The 14,986-nt window shown below is 45.0% G+C and overlaps 1 protein-coding gene across 1 annotated transcript in view; it reads right to left on the bottom strand.

Moving 5' to 3' along the window:
- The window catches only part of PNPLA7 (patatin like domain 7, lysophospholipase), a 134,535-nt gene that overhangs the window by 62,176 nt on the left and 57,373 nt on the right, over positions 1 to 14,986 (bottom strand). Inside the window, exons 21-22 of the mRNA XM_084299130.1 lie at positions 3,036 to 3,096; positions 800 to 949 (exon numbers count right to left, since the gene is read on the bottom strand). Of these exons, the coding sequence (XP_084155256.1) occupies positions 800 to 949; positions 3,036 to 3,096 (211 nt within the window). The remainder of the gene's footprint in view (positions 1 to 799; positions 950 to 3,035; positions 3,097 to 14,986) is intronic.

Raw genomic sequence — 14,986 nt, 5'->3', positions numbered from 1 at the left:
TTACTCAAGATCCGTGATAGTGTATAAGGATAAAAAGAAGACATTCAGAAAAATGTCAAACTGCACTACAGAGTCAGAACTGACGTGTGAATTGAATACTTGGTTTTGTAAGCACCTGAAACTTGCACATACAACTTCACCAACGGATGTAGCAATTAATGAACGGATGTAGCAATTAATGAATCAATTGTGAATTGAATATATGGTTTTGTGAGTACAAGACAGACAAGCTGGCAACAAACAAGGTAACACAAGCCAGTATGGGAAGGCATAATTCAGAACTGTTTAGAATTCCAGTACCAACCTAGGTGGGTCTCCTACACAAGGCTCCTCTATCAAGTGTTAGACTTGCTACTCACAACCTACCTCCGCAAAAGAAAACTGCATCAGAAATCCTTTGCTGGATCAAGACATACAATTAAGAAAGACTGAAGGGGTCTCACACTTGAGAGATAGAATTGGGCTCTCAAAAGGGACAGTATATGGGTGGTGGATTTGTCCACGAAAGCTCATGCAGTCTTAGGAGGGCTGATGACAGCCAAGTCAACAGGCCAGGCAAATCAGCTAATATTTCTGAGTCATAAGTCATCTATTAATATTAAATGTTAGGGACAGGAAAAGAGCAAATCAAATGCAGCAAGAGATTACAAAGGGTCTGATCTTGAGCACGGCTGTGCTGCTACCCCTCTGAATGCAGCACAAATCCCCCTTTAACTAATTGACAAGTACCTGGCTATAACTCTAAAAAGTTAATAGGCATTTATTTTCCATGATGCAGTAACATGTAAACACTTCTTACCCACAGCACTGAGAGCATGCTTGAGCTCCAGAGTAAAAGCAGTAAGTGGCACCTCTTCAGACACTGGCATAATTGCTACTGTAGAGAGATTGCTGGCAGGATTTCCGGCATCCCACTTGCTACTCGAGCTGTGTAACCCAAGAGGATGACCTGTTTGAAAAGAAAAAAATAATAATTCTCCATTTCACAAAGAAGTAAAGATCCCACATATTTCACTTACAACAGGAGAAAGATTGATTTCCGTCATTTTTTGCTGGTGACATAGCATGTGGGTAAAGTTAGGCAAAGCTAAAAATATCTGGGTGATGAGAACAGATAAAAATACAATGTGCATTTACTTGACCCGTTAGGAAAAAGACAAAAAGGCACTCGTAATGACTGTAAACAGCCACAACTTTGAGATAGACATCAATTTACCTCTCAAGAGGAATTAAATGAAATAACAAAACCCCAAAATCTGTTGTCAGTATTGAAATATTCCCAAAATAAGCATTCACTTTTTATGGTATTCCTGATCAAGGAAGTAAATACCTGTTTTCAACAAAGTTCCTACAGGAAACATGTATATACACCTATTTTCACTATTCTCCAAGATGGGAAAATGTGGATCTTTACAGATAGGTATCTAGGAGTATTAAAATAAAATATGGAATCTCTAAAATAGCTACAAAACAACTGTGGAAGTATCTGCAATATATTACAGTAAACTGAGTAAAGAAAAAGACTATGGGCAGAGAAAAGCACTTTTGACAGAAGCATGTGATGCATGTAACATGTAGGATTGAGATCTTCCCAGATCATTTAGCTCAGGAAAAGAACAATGTTGAGTGTGTTCTACAAACTGTTCTTTTTATTTTTATACTATTTCTTTTCCTCCTTAAGCCTTCTCAGACAACCTCACTTTGCTGTTAGCACCTACCAACTCAGCTGCAAGTGTATAATATTAACTTAGATGGTATGAAGCTTAACATCCTACTCATCTTATTTCATCCAGCAAAGGTGCAACATGTACCATGAAGATAAATTCTTGATATGGACACATAGAAGTACTTGATATACTGTAATTGATACAAGAACTCATTCAAAGTATATATGCAAGATCAGTAGTATACTGTCGGACTAAAAGAAACACCAGATAAATCTTTTTCAGATATATTCAACAGTGGAATTATTCATCTCAAGTCTTCTAAAATAGCTCTCTACAGATCATTAAATAGTTTTTCCTCTCTTTTAGGTGATCTTCAAGAAGATATTTACAGGTTCAAACAAGTTACATGTCACAGTTCCACTCTTTCATCTCCATCAGACCTTCTTTCCTCAGAACTTCAATAGCTATGCTCTGATTGACTAGTTTTCCTCCTGTCTTCTGCCTATCACATATCGTCCTAATTCCTAAGCCGTGCAGATTCTGCCCTAGGCCACAAAAGCATTTCAGCACGCACAAAAGTTTAAGTTCAATTATCACCAGAGATTCCTACAAAACTGACTGTGTACCCAAACAGTAAAGAGCAGACTTCGATAAAAGTGTGGACTTCACAATTTACTCTCCAAAACATGCGAGTTAACTACTTAATTTCAATCTCTCTGGAATATTGTAAAAACACCAATAAAAGTAATAGCATAGAATTTTTGTATTAAAACAAACAAAAACAGAGCAGCAGAGAACCCCACAAAACTATTGGTAGTTAACACGCATCTGTTTTCTTTAAAAAGCTGCTCAAGAACAACAACCTGTATGGAAAATTTCCTCCTACTCACTTCAATTAGTAAATACACTTTGCTTTGCCTCTGCCACAAACACAAAGCCTACAAAACAACGCACAACAAATCATTTGCTCTCAGACAATTCATTGAAATAATGCAAACACAGACATACTAAGTCAGTCAATGTGCAGATGCCACTCAGCATGACTATCTGATCCAAGTCTGTTATAGCAGTTATTTCCAGTGCTCCCTTTGAGCTCCTCTTTTACAAGAAATTTTAAGAAAGTTTCACTGCATATATGCAGTATTTTTCTCTCATTTGCAAATCATTCCACTCCCATACTTCTTCAGCCATTCTCCACAAAAAAAAAAAAAGTATTTATATATAATGAATTAGCTGTGACAACAGCTAAAATATTTAGAAACAAAATATCTTGTCAAGAATGCACTTTCTGTTTCCGAATTTAATGATGTAAATCTAGTTCCAAGGAAGCACCAGAATGGGTGGGAATAGTCCAGGAATGAGTCTTACCTCCCTGCTGAAGACTGCCAAGAATCTTCTCACCCAGCAAGTGAATAAGTCTAGTCACAACCTAGCAATGAGAGAGAAAGGGTAAGAAAAGAAACATTCAAACAGAGTGCACTAAAAATAATGCATCTAAATGGATACTTTCAAACTTCTGTAAGATGTTATCTCAAGTTGAATAATAAGGAGATACAGTTTTGTAACCATAACTTCTTTCCTGGCTGTAATGTATGGTGACTGATCATTTGTCTTGATTTATTTTACCTTATTTTAGTCTTACTAGAAATAAACAATATTTAACTTACTCTGGCAACAGAAGAAAAAATCCAATCATTTGGGGAAACACGTCGAATCAAATTTTCCATTCTCTTCTCTGCAGTGCACTTGCACCTCTAGCACAGAAAGTCCCTGTCACTGTTGAGAGGCTGTTGCACCCCCCCCTCACCTTCTGTAGGTAACAAAGGCTCAAGGCTGCACTCAGATTCCCCACCAGTCCTGCTTCCACCCCCCGCCTTGTGAATCAGTCAGCTCACAGGAATCAAATTAAGATATCTCAAATAATGGGACAAATACACAGAATCAGAACAAAATACTTATTAAAATGTTGCCCCCACAAATCACCTTTCATGGTTCCCTTGACAGGACAGATTTTTTTTTTCCCCCTCTCAGCCATTTTGAAGTGGACTTTGATATAAACCAATGCTCCCATAGCCAAGCAAGCCTTAAAACTGATCAGCCTACCTCCGACATCAATAATCAATATTTCCCAACAAGTGGTGTAGCAGAAGACTAGTAATTGTAATATCAAGGAATATCAAGGTAGACTTGCAAAATGCATTGTTTATTCTAAACAGCTGTGCAAAAATGTTTTACCATATAAGAAAATGAGATACTTAAATGCATTCAGAATTATCACAGTAATCATTAGATATTCCCCCCTTGACAAACAATTCAAAGTCAAAACAGATGTAATCTTTCATAAGACAAAAACAAAAAACAGAACTGAAATGACAAAGCATCTTCAAAGTACCAGGCTAAACAAGCAGTAGCAAGCGGCTATCTTGCCTTTGGACAAAAAGACACACCGTTCCCCTAGGAACAAGGGCTTCAGGTTGCATCTTTCAAATAAAAGACCATCATGACGGGTCAATCTGCCCAGCAGAATTATTTTATGTATCTTACTGCAAAAAGAAAAAAGTTGCCACAGACTATGAAACCTCACAGCTTTAATATATTAGCACTGATTTCTGCAGTGCCTGTAGGAGGAAGGGAGATCAAACAGGTACCTTCTGACGCAGAAATTATAGCAGAGCAAGGAGGACAAGCTAAACAAAGTTATTTCAGTAATTTCTTTCCCATAGCCGTAACTGCAGCTTCCTAAAGATGCCACATCAAGCTCAAGTTCAGCGAAGTTCCTCTATTTGCCCTGGCAGCAGATGCAGTTGCCACCACCAGCACACAGCAGCCTGATGCTGAGGCAAGCCACCGGCCTTGGCCGCTCGTTGCTCTGGAACCTCAGATCGGGCCTGAAACCCTTCGGCATGCCACAAGTACAGGCAGCTCTGGGATTCAATGAGCAGAGCTGGGCTTAGCCAGGGAAATTTGCCCCAAAGAGGGGAAGACAGAATTCCTACTAGCGTGGGTGAGACCGATTTCCCTCCCTTAGGGAGGTAAGCCTGCTCCTCAGGAGCATTTGCCACACCCGTCCCTCACACATTCACCTGATAACCCACATCCACATAGTGTGACTCTACTCCAGCAGTTTTGGAAGTATTATTTATGAACATTTTACATTTCCAGACCACTTTAACCATTAGAATTTTAATTACTTTCTAAAACCATCTCCTGTATTTATAACTTTTTCTGGTTTACCGACAGCTAAGGAGAGCTTGAGTTAAATTGAAGAAAATGTCCAAGGTTAATGACAGAACTAAGAATAGAACCTACTGGTCTCGTTTTCCAGTTGGCTGCTCGTATTACCACAAAATATTATTTGTCTTGTTTGCTATAGCAAACCTTACAGCCTTGGTACATATAGATATGGAAAAATTATTTCCCCGGTGACTTTGTAAGACAAGCAAATTGCTAACCATAACAGGATGAGTCACTCTGCCGCAGTCATGGCAACGTCGAAGGAACATCAATTTGGGATCGTAGCTGAGAACTGCCCTCAAATTTCCTTGGAGTTTTATATTACATACACTGAATTTTCTTTCACAAAAAGGCAAATGTTTTTCCTTAAAAGAGGTTTGTCCATCAGTCTGAATGAGAAGTCGATATAAATCGCATATCTTCATCAACAACAGACCCAAGCTTCAGTGATTTACCTGAAGCCATTACTCTGCAGAGCAGCTCTCACCAAGTTCAGGAGAAGCAGGGAGAATTCAAAATGAACAGGAAAAAAAAATAAAATGTCACCCGTCGGGTTTCTAACCACCTTCATTTAACCCCCCCCACACAAGGTGCAGCCACACACAAAAGCAGCCCCAGCCAAGAGACAAGGAAGCCCTGGGGCCAGGGAGGACCTGGGCAGCCCAGAGCGGGGCTGGTTTGTCTTTGGGAGGGAAGTGGGGGAAAAGAAAATAGAAATTATCCCCCAGGCTAGGAGGAGATATCAGGGAAACAAGTTATTACAAACATGCCAGAGAACACCCTCCTGGGAGAGACCCAGGCAGGAGAAAGCCAGATAACATGGGCACTGGCTGGCAGATACCTTGGTGCAGTCACTGCAATCTGGGCAGTCACTCAGCAGGCAGTTATTCCTGTGCTGCCTATTTTGGTGCACTTTGTAGGAAAAACTTAGAATTGGCAGTGTGTGTGTTGGGTCTGTCTGAGCTGGAGTCACCTTTTCCCTGCAGCAGCCCACACAGTGCTGTACTCTGCACTCGTAGCTGGAACAGCACTGATATCACTCCAGTGTTGTGTCTATTGCTGCATAGTGCTGGCACAGCATCAGGACTCCTTCCAAGCCCCCAAAAGCCAGCAGACTGGGGGTGGGCAAGTGATGGGGAGGGGACATTGCTGGGGCAGCTGACCTAAACCAACCAAAGGGATATTCCATAACACCTGATGTCACACTCAGCAATAAAAGGGGGGGCTCTTGTGGGGGAGGGGGCTGTTCCTCCTGAACAACCACTACGCGTTTGGGGCCCTGCTTCCCAGGACGTGGCCGAACACCGCTCGCTGATGGGAAGTAGAGAATAATTTTTCCTCTCTCTGTGCTTCCGCGCGGACTGATTGCTTCTTTTGTCTCTGTTTTTTTCTCCCATTCCCTTTCCCTTTAATTAAACCTTTCTTATCTCAAACCTCGAGTTCTCTGTGTTGTATTTTCTCCCCCTTCCTCTTTGAGGAGAGGGGGAGTGAGAGAGCGGTTGTGGTGGAGCTCGGCTGCCCACCTGAGTAAAACCACCACAGTCCTTTCTGGCGCCCAACGTGGGGCTCGAGGGTTGAGATAACAATAGCATTGATTGAAGTATTTACAACTAACATATTGGTAGTCATAATGCTCGGTTTTCTGGTAATACTTCTCTGTGTGGATATGTTGTATATAGCCCACTCTCTGTTTTCTTTTTTCCTTTACATCCGATCGGAGAAAGTGTTGAAGTCTGTGCTTGTTTTTTTTATCATGTTGTGCTGTAACATACTGGCCTTCAGTTTTGTTTGGTATTCAAACCCGGCATTGTTATCCTCCTGGTCTCCTGGAGATTATCTTATTGAAAATATTAGGAATTACAGTGCCTTCTACTTTTCTCCCTGTGGGCTAATTACAGCAGCCTTTCAGTATCTTGGATACCCCTGGTCAGATATTATCCTCCTATCACTAGGTCTAGTGTTTGTCATCTTCCCCAAAGTAAAGCAATTTATTAAGAATATTATTCAAGGACCTGTCCCCAGACAAAGTTGTGGGTGGCAAGGTGTGTGGGGGGATTTGGGCAGGTACCTATCACGGTTTTCTCCCCCAATGGTTCTAAATTTCACCCCTGAACAAGTACAAAATCCAAGAAAACTGGTGGAATGTTTGAAAGACGTATGCCCTGACCCTGGCAATACTAGAGAACTCCACCAGCTGGCTGCACTCTGCTGGGGTCTGGCTTACGCCTATCAGATGTCAATTAACATTGCCCAGCACCCTCAAGGGGATAGGGAGGTTCCTGAATTTGATAATGAGACAGCACACACTGTGACCACCCTAGAGGACCGACCATCTATGGTATCAGTCGCCCCTGTAGTAAAGACGAAACAGTGGAAACGGAGATCAGGTCGTTTAGTAAGGGAAGAAGCTCCTTCTACGGATGAGGGAGAAGAGGAAAAGGCAAGTGGCTCTAAAGCAGCGTTATCACGGCAACATCGCAAAGAAGAGACTGAAATCATAGATGAATCAGAAACTACTCGGTCTCTATCTCTGAGTGAGCTGCGAGAAATACGGAAAGACTTCAGTCGCCATCCAGGTGAGCACATCCTCACTTGGCTGCTTCGATGCTGGGATAGTGGGGCCAATACCCAACAGCTAGAAGGCAACGAAGCCAAGCAGCTGGGATCCCTTTCTAGAGAAAGACTCATTGATAGAGTAATTGGAAGAGAGGCACAAGTTATCAGCCTCTGGAGGCGAATCCTAACAGCAGTGAAAGAAAGGTATCCCCACAAAGAGGATATTGTCTACCAAGTAAACAAATGGACCGCTATAGATAAGGGCCTCCAGCAGCTGCGGGAATTAGCTGTGCTGGAGATGCTTTATAGTGATTTAAACAACGCCCAGACACCTAAAGACCCCGATGAAGTGCAATGCACAGCGTCCATGTGGCGGAAGTTTGTACGAGCTGCACCCCCAACACATGCCAGCACACTGGCAGTCATGGGTTGGGACGAGGGGATGGGGCCAACTGTGGATACCGTGTCCAACCAGCTTCATAAATATGAAGAAAATCTCTCTCCCCCAGTACGGGGCTGCATTTCAGCTGTGGAGAAACTGTCCCAACGGTTAGATGAACACATAGCTTCGTCCTCACCTAAACGGAAAAATCTTTCGGCCATCAAGCGCCAGCAGTCCCCAGCTCAAACAAGGGAGAATCCGGGACGCACACCGCGAGGTACCTTGTGGTTTTATTTACGTGACCACGGGGAAGATATGAGGAAGTGGGATGGTGAACCGACCTCGGCCCTAGCTGCTCGGGTACGTGAGCTACGGAAAGATACAACAGCAACAAAGAGGGCCCCTAGGAGGATTGCTGCCCCAGTTTCTGTTGAACAGTCCCCCAGAGGCAGTAGAAGGAATAGTATTACTCCTGACCCTGATGAAGAGATTTCTGCTTCACGTTTGGAAGAAATAATTGATAGATACTCCGACCAGGACTAGTGGGGCCCTGCCTCTGGCCAGGTAGAGGAGAGGGACAACCGGATTTACTGGACTGTGTGGATTCGATGGCCTGGCACACCGGAACCGCAAAAATATAAAGCTTTAGTGGACACAGGCGCACAGTGTACCCTAATGCCGTCAGGCCACCAAGGGGCAGAACCCATCTCTATCTCCGGAGTGACGGGGGGATCCCAAGAGCTAACCATATTGGAAGCTGAAGTGAGTCTAACTGGGAATGAGTGGCAAAAGCACCCCATCGTGACTGGCCCAGAGGCTCCGTGCATCCTTGGCATAGACTACCTCAGGAAAGGGTACTTCAAGGATCCAAAAGGGTACCGGTGGGCTTTTGGCATAGCTGCCTTGAGCACAGAGAAGATTAAGCAGTTGTCTACCCTGCCTGGTCTCTCACAAGACCCTTCTGCTGTAGGATTGCTGAGGATTGAAGAACAGCAAGTGCCAATTGCGACTACAACTGTGCACCGGCGGCAATATCGCACCAACCGAGACTCCCTGATTCCTATCCATGAGTTAGTTCACCATCTGGAGAGCCAAGGAGTGATCAGCAAGACTCATTCACCTTTTAACAGTCCTATATGGCCAGTGCGGAAGTCCAATGGCGAGTGGAGGCTAACAGTGGACTATCGGGGCCTGAATGAAGTCACACCACCACTAAGTGCAGCAGTGCCAGACATGCTAGAACTCCAGTACGAACTAGAGTCAAAGGCAGCCAAGTGGTATGCTACAATTGATATTGCTAATGCATTTTTCTCTATCCCTCTAGCAGCAGCATGCAGGCCACAATTCGCTTTCACTTGGAGGGGCATTCAGTATACTTGGAATCGACTGCCCCAGGGGTGGAAACATAGCCCTACCATCTGCCATGGACTGATTCAGACGACACTGGAACAGGGGAACGCTCCTGAACACCTGCAGTATATCGATGATATCATCGTATGGGGTAACACAGCAGAAGAAGTTTTTGGGAAAGGGAAGAAAATAATTCAAATTCTTCTGAAAGCTGGATTTGCCATTAAACAGAATAAAGTCAAGGGACCTGCACAGGAAATCCAGTTCTTGGGGGTAAAATGGCAGGATGGACGTCGCCACATTCCGACGGATGTGATCAACAAAATAACAGTTATGTCTCCGCCAACTAGCAAAAAAGAAACACAAGCTTTCCTAGGTCTTGTGGGATTTTGGAGAATGCATGTGCCAGGCTATAGTCAGCTTGTGAGTCCTCTATATCGAGTGACTCGAAAGAGGAACTCTTTCGAGTGGGGCCCCGAGCAACAACAGGCCTTTGAACAACTCAAACAAGAAATAGCTCGTGCAGTAGCCCTTGGGCCTGTCCGTACTGGACCAGCTGTGCAAAACATACTGTACACTGCAGCTGGGGAGCATGGGCTCACCTGGAGCCTCTGGCAGAAGACCCCAGGAGAAACTCGAGGCCGACCTTTGGGGTTCTGGAGCCGGGCCTATCGAGGATCAGAAGCCAATTACACCCCAACTGAAAAGGAAATATTAACAGCATATGAGGGGATTAGAGCAGCTTCAGAAGTTGTTGGTACAGAAGCACAACTTCTCTTGGCCCCACGGCTACCTGTGTTACATTGGATGTTCAAAGAGAAAATCCCCACTACACATCATGCAACCGATGCTACGTGGAGTAAATGGGTAGCGTTAATTACACAGCGGGCTCGAATGGGGAAACCCAATCGCCCGGGAATCCTGGAAGAGATTATGGACTGGCCAGAGGGCAGGGATTTCGGAGCACCGACAGAAGAAGTAACGCGTGCTGAAGAGGCACCACCATACAATGAGTTGCCAGAAGACAGAAAGCAATATGTGTTGTTCACTGATGGATCCTGCCGTGTGGTAGGGAGCCATCGGAAGTGGAAAGCTGCTGTGTGGAGTCCCACACGACAAGTTGTGGAGGCCATGGAAGGGGAAGGTGAGTCAAGTCAGTATGCAGAAGTGAAAGCTATACAACTGGCCCTAGAAATTGCTGAAAGAGAAAAGTGGCCGGTACTGTATCTCTACACTGACTCATGGATGGTGGCAAATGCGCTATGGGGGTGGCTGCGACAATGGAAACAGAACAACTGGCAGCGCAGAGGTAAACCTATCTGGGCTGCTACCCTGTGGCAAGATATTGCTGCCCGGGTAGAAAACCTGGCTGTAAAGGTACGTCATGTAGATGCCCATATGCCTAAGAATCGTGCTACCGAAGAACATCAGAACAACGAAGAAGTAGATCGAGCTTCAAAAATTGAAATAGCTCAGGTGGACCTGGACTGGGGACGTAAGGGTGAGCTGTTTGTAGCTCGATGGGCTCATGAAACATCAGGACATCTGGGGAGGGACGCCACATATAGATGGGCTCGTGATCGAGGGGTGGACCTGACCATTGAGGCCATCACACAGGTTACCCATCAGTGTGAGACCTGTGCTGCAATTAAACGAGCCATGAGGGTAAAGTCTCCCTGGAACAGGGGGAGATGGCTTGGATTTCGATATGGTGAGGCCTGGCAGATTGACTACATCGGACCACTTCCACAAACCCGCCAAGGCAAACGGTACATACTCACCATGGTAGAAGCAACTACTGGGTGGCTGGAAACATACCCTGTAAACCATGCCACGGCCCGAAACACTATCTTGGGCCTGGAAAGGCAAGTGCTGTGGCGACATGGTACACCGGAGAGAATAGAGTCCGACAATGGGAGTCACTTCCGAAACAATTTGATCACTTCCTGGGCCAAGAGACATGGCATTGAATGGGTGTATCACATCCCTTATCACCCACAAGCCTCTGGGAAGGTTGAGAGGTACAATGGACTGTTAAAAACTATGCTGCGAGCATTGGGTGCTGGGACATGGAAACATTGGGATATAAATCTACCAGAGGCCACTTGGCTAGTTAACAACAGGGGGTCCGAAAACCGTCCTGGTCCTGCTGAAACAAAACCCCTACACACTGTGGGAGAAGCTAAAGTCCCTGTAGTGCGTGTGGGGAAGTGGATGGGGAAGGCGGTGTGGGTTGCCCCTGCCTCGGGAAAAGGCAAACCCACTCGTGGGATTGTCTTTGCCCAAGGACCAGGGTATACCTGGTGGGTAATGCAGAAAGATGGGGATATCAAGTGTGTGCCTCAAGGAGATTTAACACTGGGAGAAAATTAATCTGTCATCCAAGTTATGTGTTGTAGGAGGACACTGCAGAACCAATGACAGGTCAACTTTGCAAGGAACCGGGCAAGTGCAACACTGATGTGAGCTAAGCTGGTGCTGGTGTCAAGAAAACCAACTTCGCCTGCCCTGAGTGACCACTTTGACAGATGAAGGCGAAACCATCAACAGTTTTTATGAGCATTTTGGGAAAAGACCTATAGAATAAAGAGAAGTACAGACATAAAAATGCTTCAATGGACAGAAAACAATGGTGATGAGAACATCTATATACTAAACTGTACCTGATTGTGACACAAATGTTATGGAATAAGGGGTGGAAGTTGTGTTGGGTCTGTCTGAGCTGGAGTCACCTTTTCCCTGCAGCAGCCCACACAGTGCTGTACTCTGCACTCGTAGCTGGAACAGCACTGATATCACTCCAGTGTTGTGTCTATTGCTGCATAGTGCTGGCACAGCATCAGGACTCCTTCCAAGCCCCCAAAAGCCAGCAGACTGGGGGTGGGCAAGTGATGGGGAGGGGACATTGCTGGGGCAGCTGACCTAAACCAACCAAAGGGATATTCCATAACACCTGATGTCACACTCAGCAATAAAAGGGGGGGCTCTCGTGGGGGAGGGGGCTGTTCCTCCTGAACAACCACTACGCGTTTGGGGCCCTGCTTCCCAGGACGTGGCCGAACACCGCTCGCTGATGGGAAGTAGAGAATAATTTTTCCTCTCTCTGTGCTTCCGCGCGGACTGATTGCTTCTTTTGTCTCTGTTTTTTTCTCCCATTCCCTTTCCCTTTAATTAAACCTTTCTTATCTCAAACCTCGAGTTCTCTGTGTTGTATTTTCTCCCCCTTCCTCTTTGAGGAGAGGGGGAGTGAGAGAGCGGTTGTGGTGGAGCTCGGCTGCCCACCTGAGTAAAACCACCACAGTGTGACCAGGTAAAAGGGAAGGCAGGAACTCCGGCAGTGCTGCTGGGAAGACTGGACTGACCTGGCAGAAGCGCTGTGTTTGCGGTACTCGTGTGGTGCAGCATGCCATGCGGCCCCAGCAGTGTCCCAGAGCAGAACCAGGGAGAGACTCAGGTATTGCTGTTCAGAAGCAGACAAGACTCCTGCTCTCACTCCCAGGCGAATCTCAATGCCAGTCTCTCCCAAACACAGTGCCAGAAGAGTGCTGAGCTCTTCCCAGACATCTGGGCATGCAAAATAGTCTCATTTCCACTGTGGCCTCATCACGTAGGGCCAGACGGCCTTTCCAGTACAGTTTGTGTGGGGTGCTCATCCCTGTAGTGAATCTGGGATTTTAGTCTCTTCTAGCACCAACCCACCCAGACCTTCAAAGACTTGCCCTATACTCCACATCCACTGGCACAGAAATGCTCAGTTTAGATTTAAGGTCTGAATTGAGTTTGAAACAAACTCTGTGCCAAAAAAAAAAAAAGGCAGCTAGCTGAAGCACAGACTTACCCGAGAACATTGGGAGGCTTCTGAATTATGCCAGAATCATTAACTGCCTGCAAAGTAAACACTACTTTTTGACCCCTTGTACTATGGAGAGAACCAAATGTGTTTTAGTTTGTGAGGAAGTTGAATTTATCATTCCTTACGATTATAAACCAGGCTCAGTTGCTCCTGCTCACATCATCATGCTCCTGCTCAGATCACCACAGTTAACCACTTCAACCAATAATGAGCAGATGTCAATTATGCACTTTTGTTGAAAGTCCAGTTATGAATAGAGGTACGCGGATGAAATTGCCATGCTGCAAGATGAACTCGTCCCTGCGACTAGGAGAGCATTATCCTACCCAACGCAACCACGTCAAGCTGCAAAATGATTCCAAAAGTTCACATTGGCAAGGCTTTGCCAGCAACCCAGGTATGGACCTGTAGGGTGTCGCATAGTAGGTCTGGGTGCCAGGGTACAATGAGGCCTAGGCCAACTGTCAAGGTCTCTTCCAACCTAGAAATTCTGTGATTCTGTGATTCTGTGAATCTGTTCTCAGAAGCAAACAGATTCACTCTCCAGAGCTTATGCAAAAGGCCAGGAGGAAAGCTTACTTTACAGGGCTAGAGAAATACTCAATTTTCTATCTTGATAGCCACTCAGGACACAAGGTTTACCCGTACCATTCTGCAAAAGCCCTGAATCCTCTCCTCCTCTGCAACTGTAAAATTGTAAAACCTGTCCCAGAGCAGGGCATTCAGTTGAGACACATTTTGCAGAGGAGACCATGTTCTTCCTCCTCCCACCTATTCACCGTTTCAGATTAACTCATTGGAACACTTTTGTGCAGGGCAAAATGGGATAAAGAGTATTTCTCTTTCTCAAATGGCGTTAGAGAACACTTTTTTCAGCACAATTTCACCATCTCCAACCTAGCTTTTATCTTGCCACTTACCACCTCATCTACACAGAAACATGTTGTCTTCCTGGCTGTTTCTGAAACAACTCCATCCCGAGTCAGACCCACTCAGGTTGTCACAGCAGCCTCCAGTCCCCCCGGCTCTCTCACACCGAACAGAGAAGTCTGTTTCTGCATCTGCTACAAACTTCTGGCAAGCCATTAATTTTCCCTCTGCTTAACTAATGTTAAATTACTCAGAAGACCTGCAGCCTCTGCATTGCAGGGCAGGGACTAACTCCACATTCCTGAGGGGACCGTATTTGCCGACCTTGTGATGACTAATTCCAGTTTCAAAACAAACCTCCCTCGGCGATGGGGCCAGGCAGGATTACGCCACCACATCACCTGCTAGCAACGGTACAAACGCGCAGCTGATTACTCCATACACCTCAAGTATAGGAATTATCCTGAGCACTACCTGTTCACGGCTACTGTAATTCCTATCCTTGAACACTTCGCTGCAGAGTAACAGCTTTCCTATAGTTCTCTGAAACATTTCAACCTGCTGTCCACACCTAGCTAATTTTCCAAGGCTAGATTTTAGTTAAGGCTTTTCCTTCTATTCAACTGTGAAACTGGTTAGGGCTTTACAATAGGTCCTTTTGAAAGTGACTTTAATGAGAATTCAGTTGTAAATAAGCATCCACAGGAAGGTATTTTCTTCCTGTGGATAGCGTAGACTGCTTGACAAACCACCTGTTAATAGAAACAAGAGGACCAAAAAAGTTCTTTGTCTGGTCTCAGCCAACTTTATACTAAACCAATCTAGAGAAATCCTGGGAAGACTGCACAAAATCTGCACCAATATGCTGTTTCTGAATTCACAAATTCACAGGCTATTACGACCAGTAACAACTAATTGATTTAAAAGGCACTATGTAGTACAAATATATCTTGGTTAGAAGAGAAGAAATGTATAAAAAGTAAAAACCAAAATGAAACAAGATACTCATCAACTCTGCTCCATGCTGCAAAGGAGGCCAAGAAGTCACACGTCAGAGATAAGACTGTTGGGTTG

The sequence above is a fragment of the Netta rufina genome, assembly GCF_964035555.1.
Source record: "Netta rufina genome assembly, chromosome: 20".
In the NCBI taxonomy this organism is placed as follows: domain Eukaryota; kingdom Metazoa; phylum Chordata; class Aves; order Anseriformes; family Anatidae; genus Netta; species Netta rufina.
This window is presented reverse-complemented; position numbering and strand designations above follow the sequence as displayed.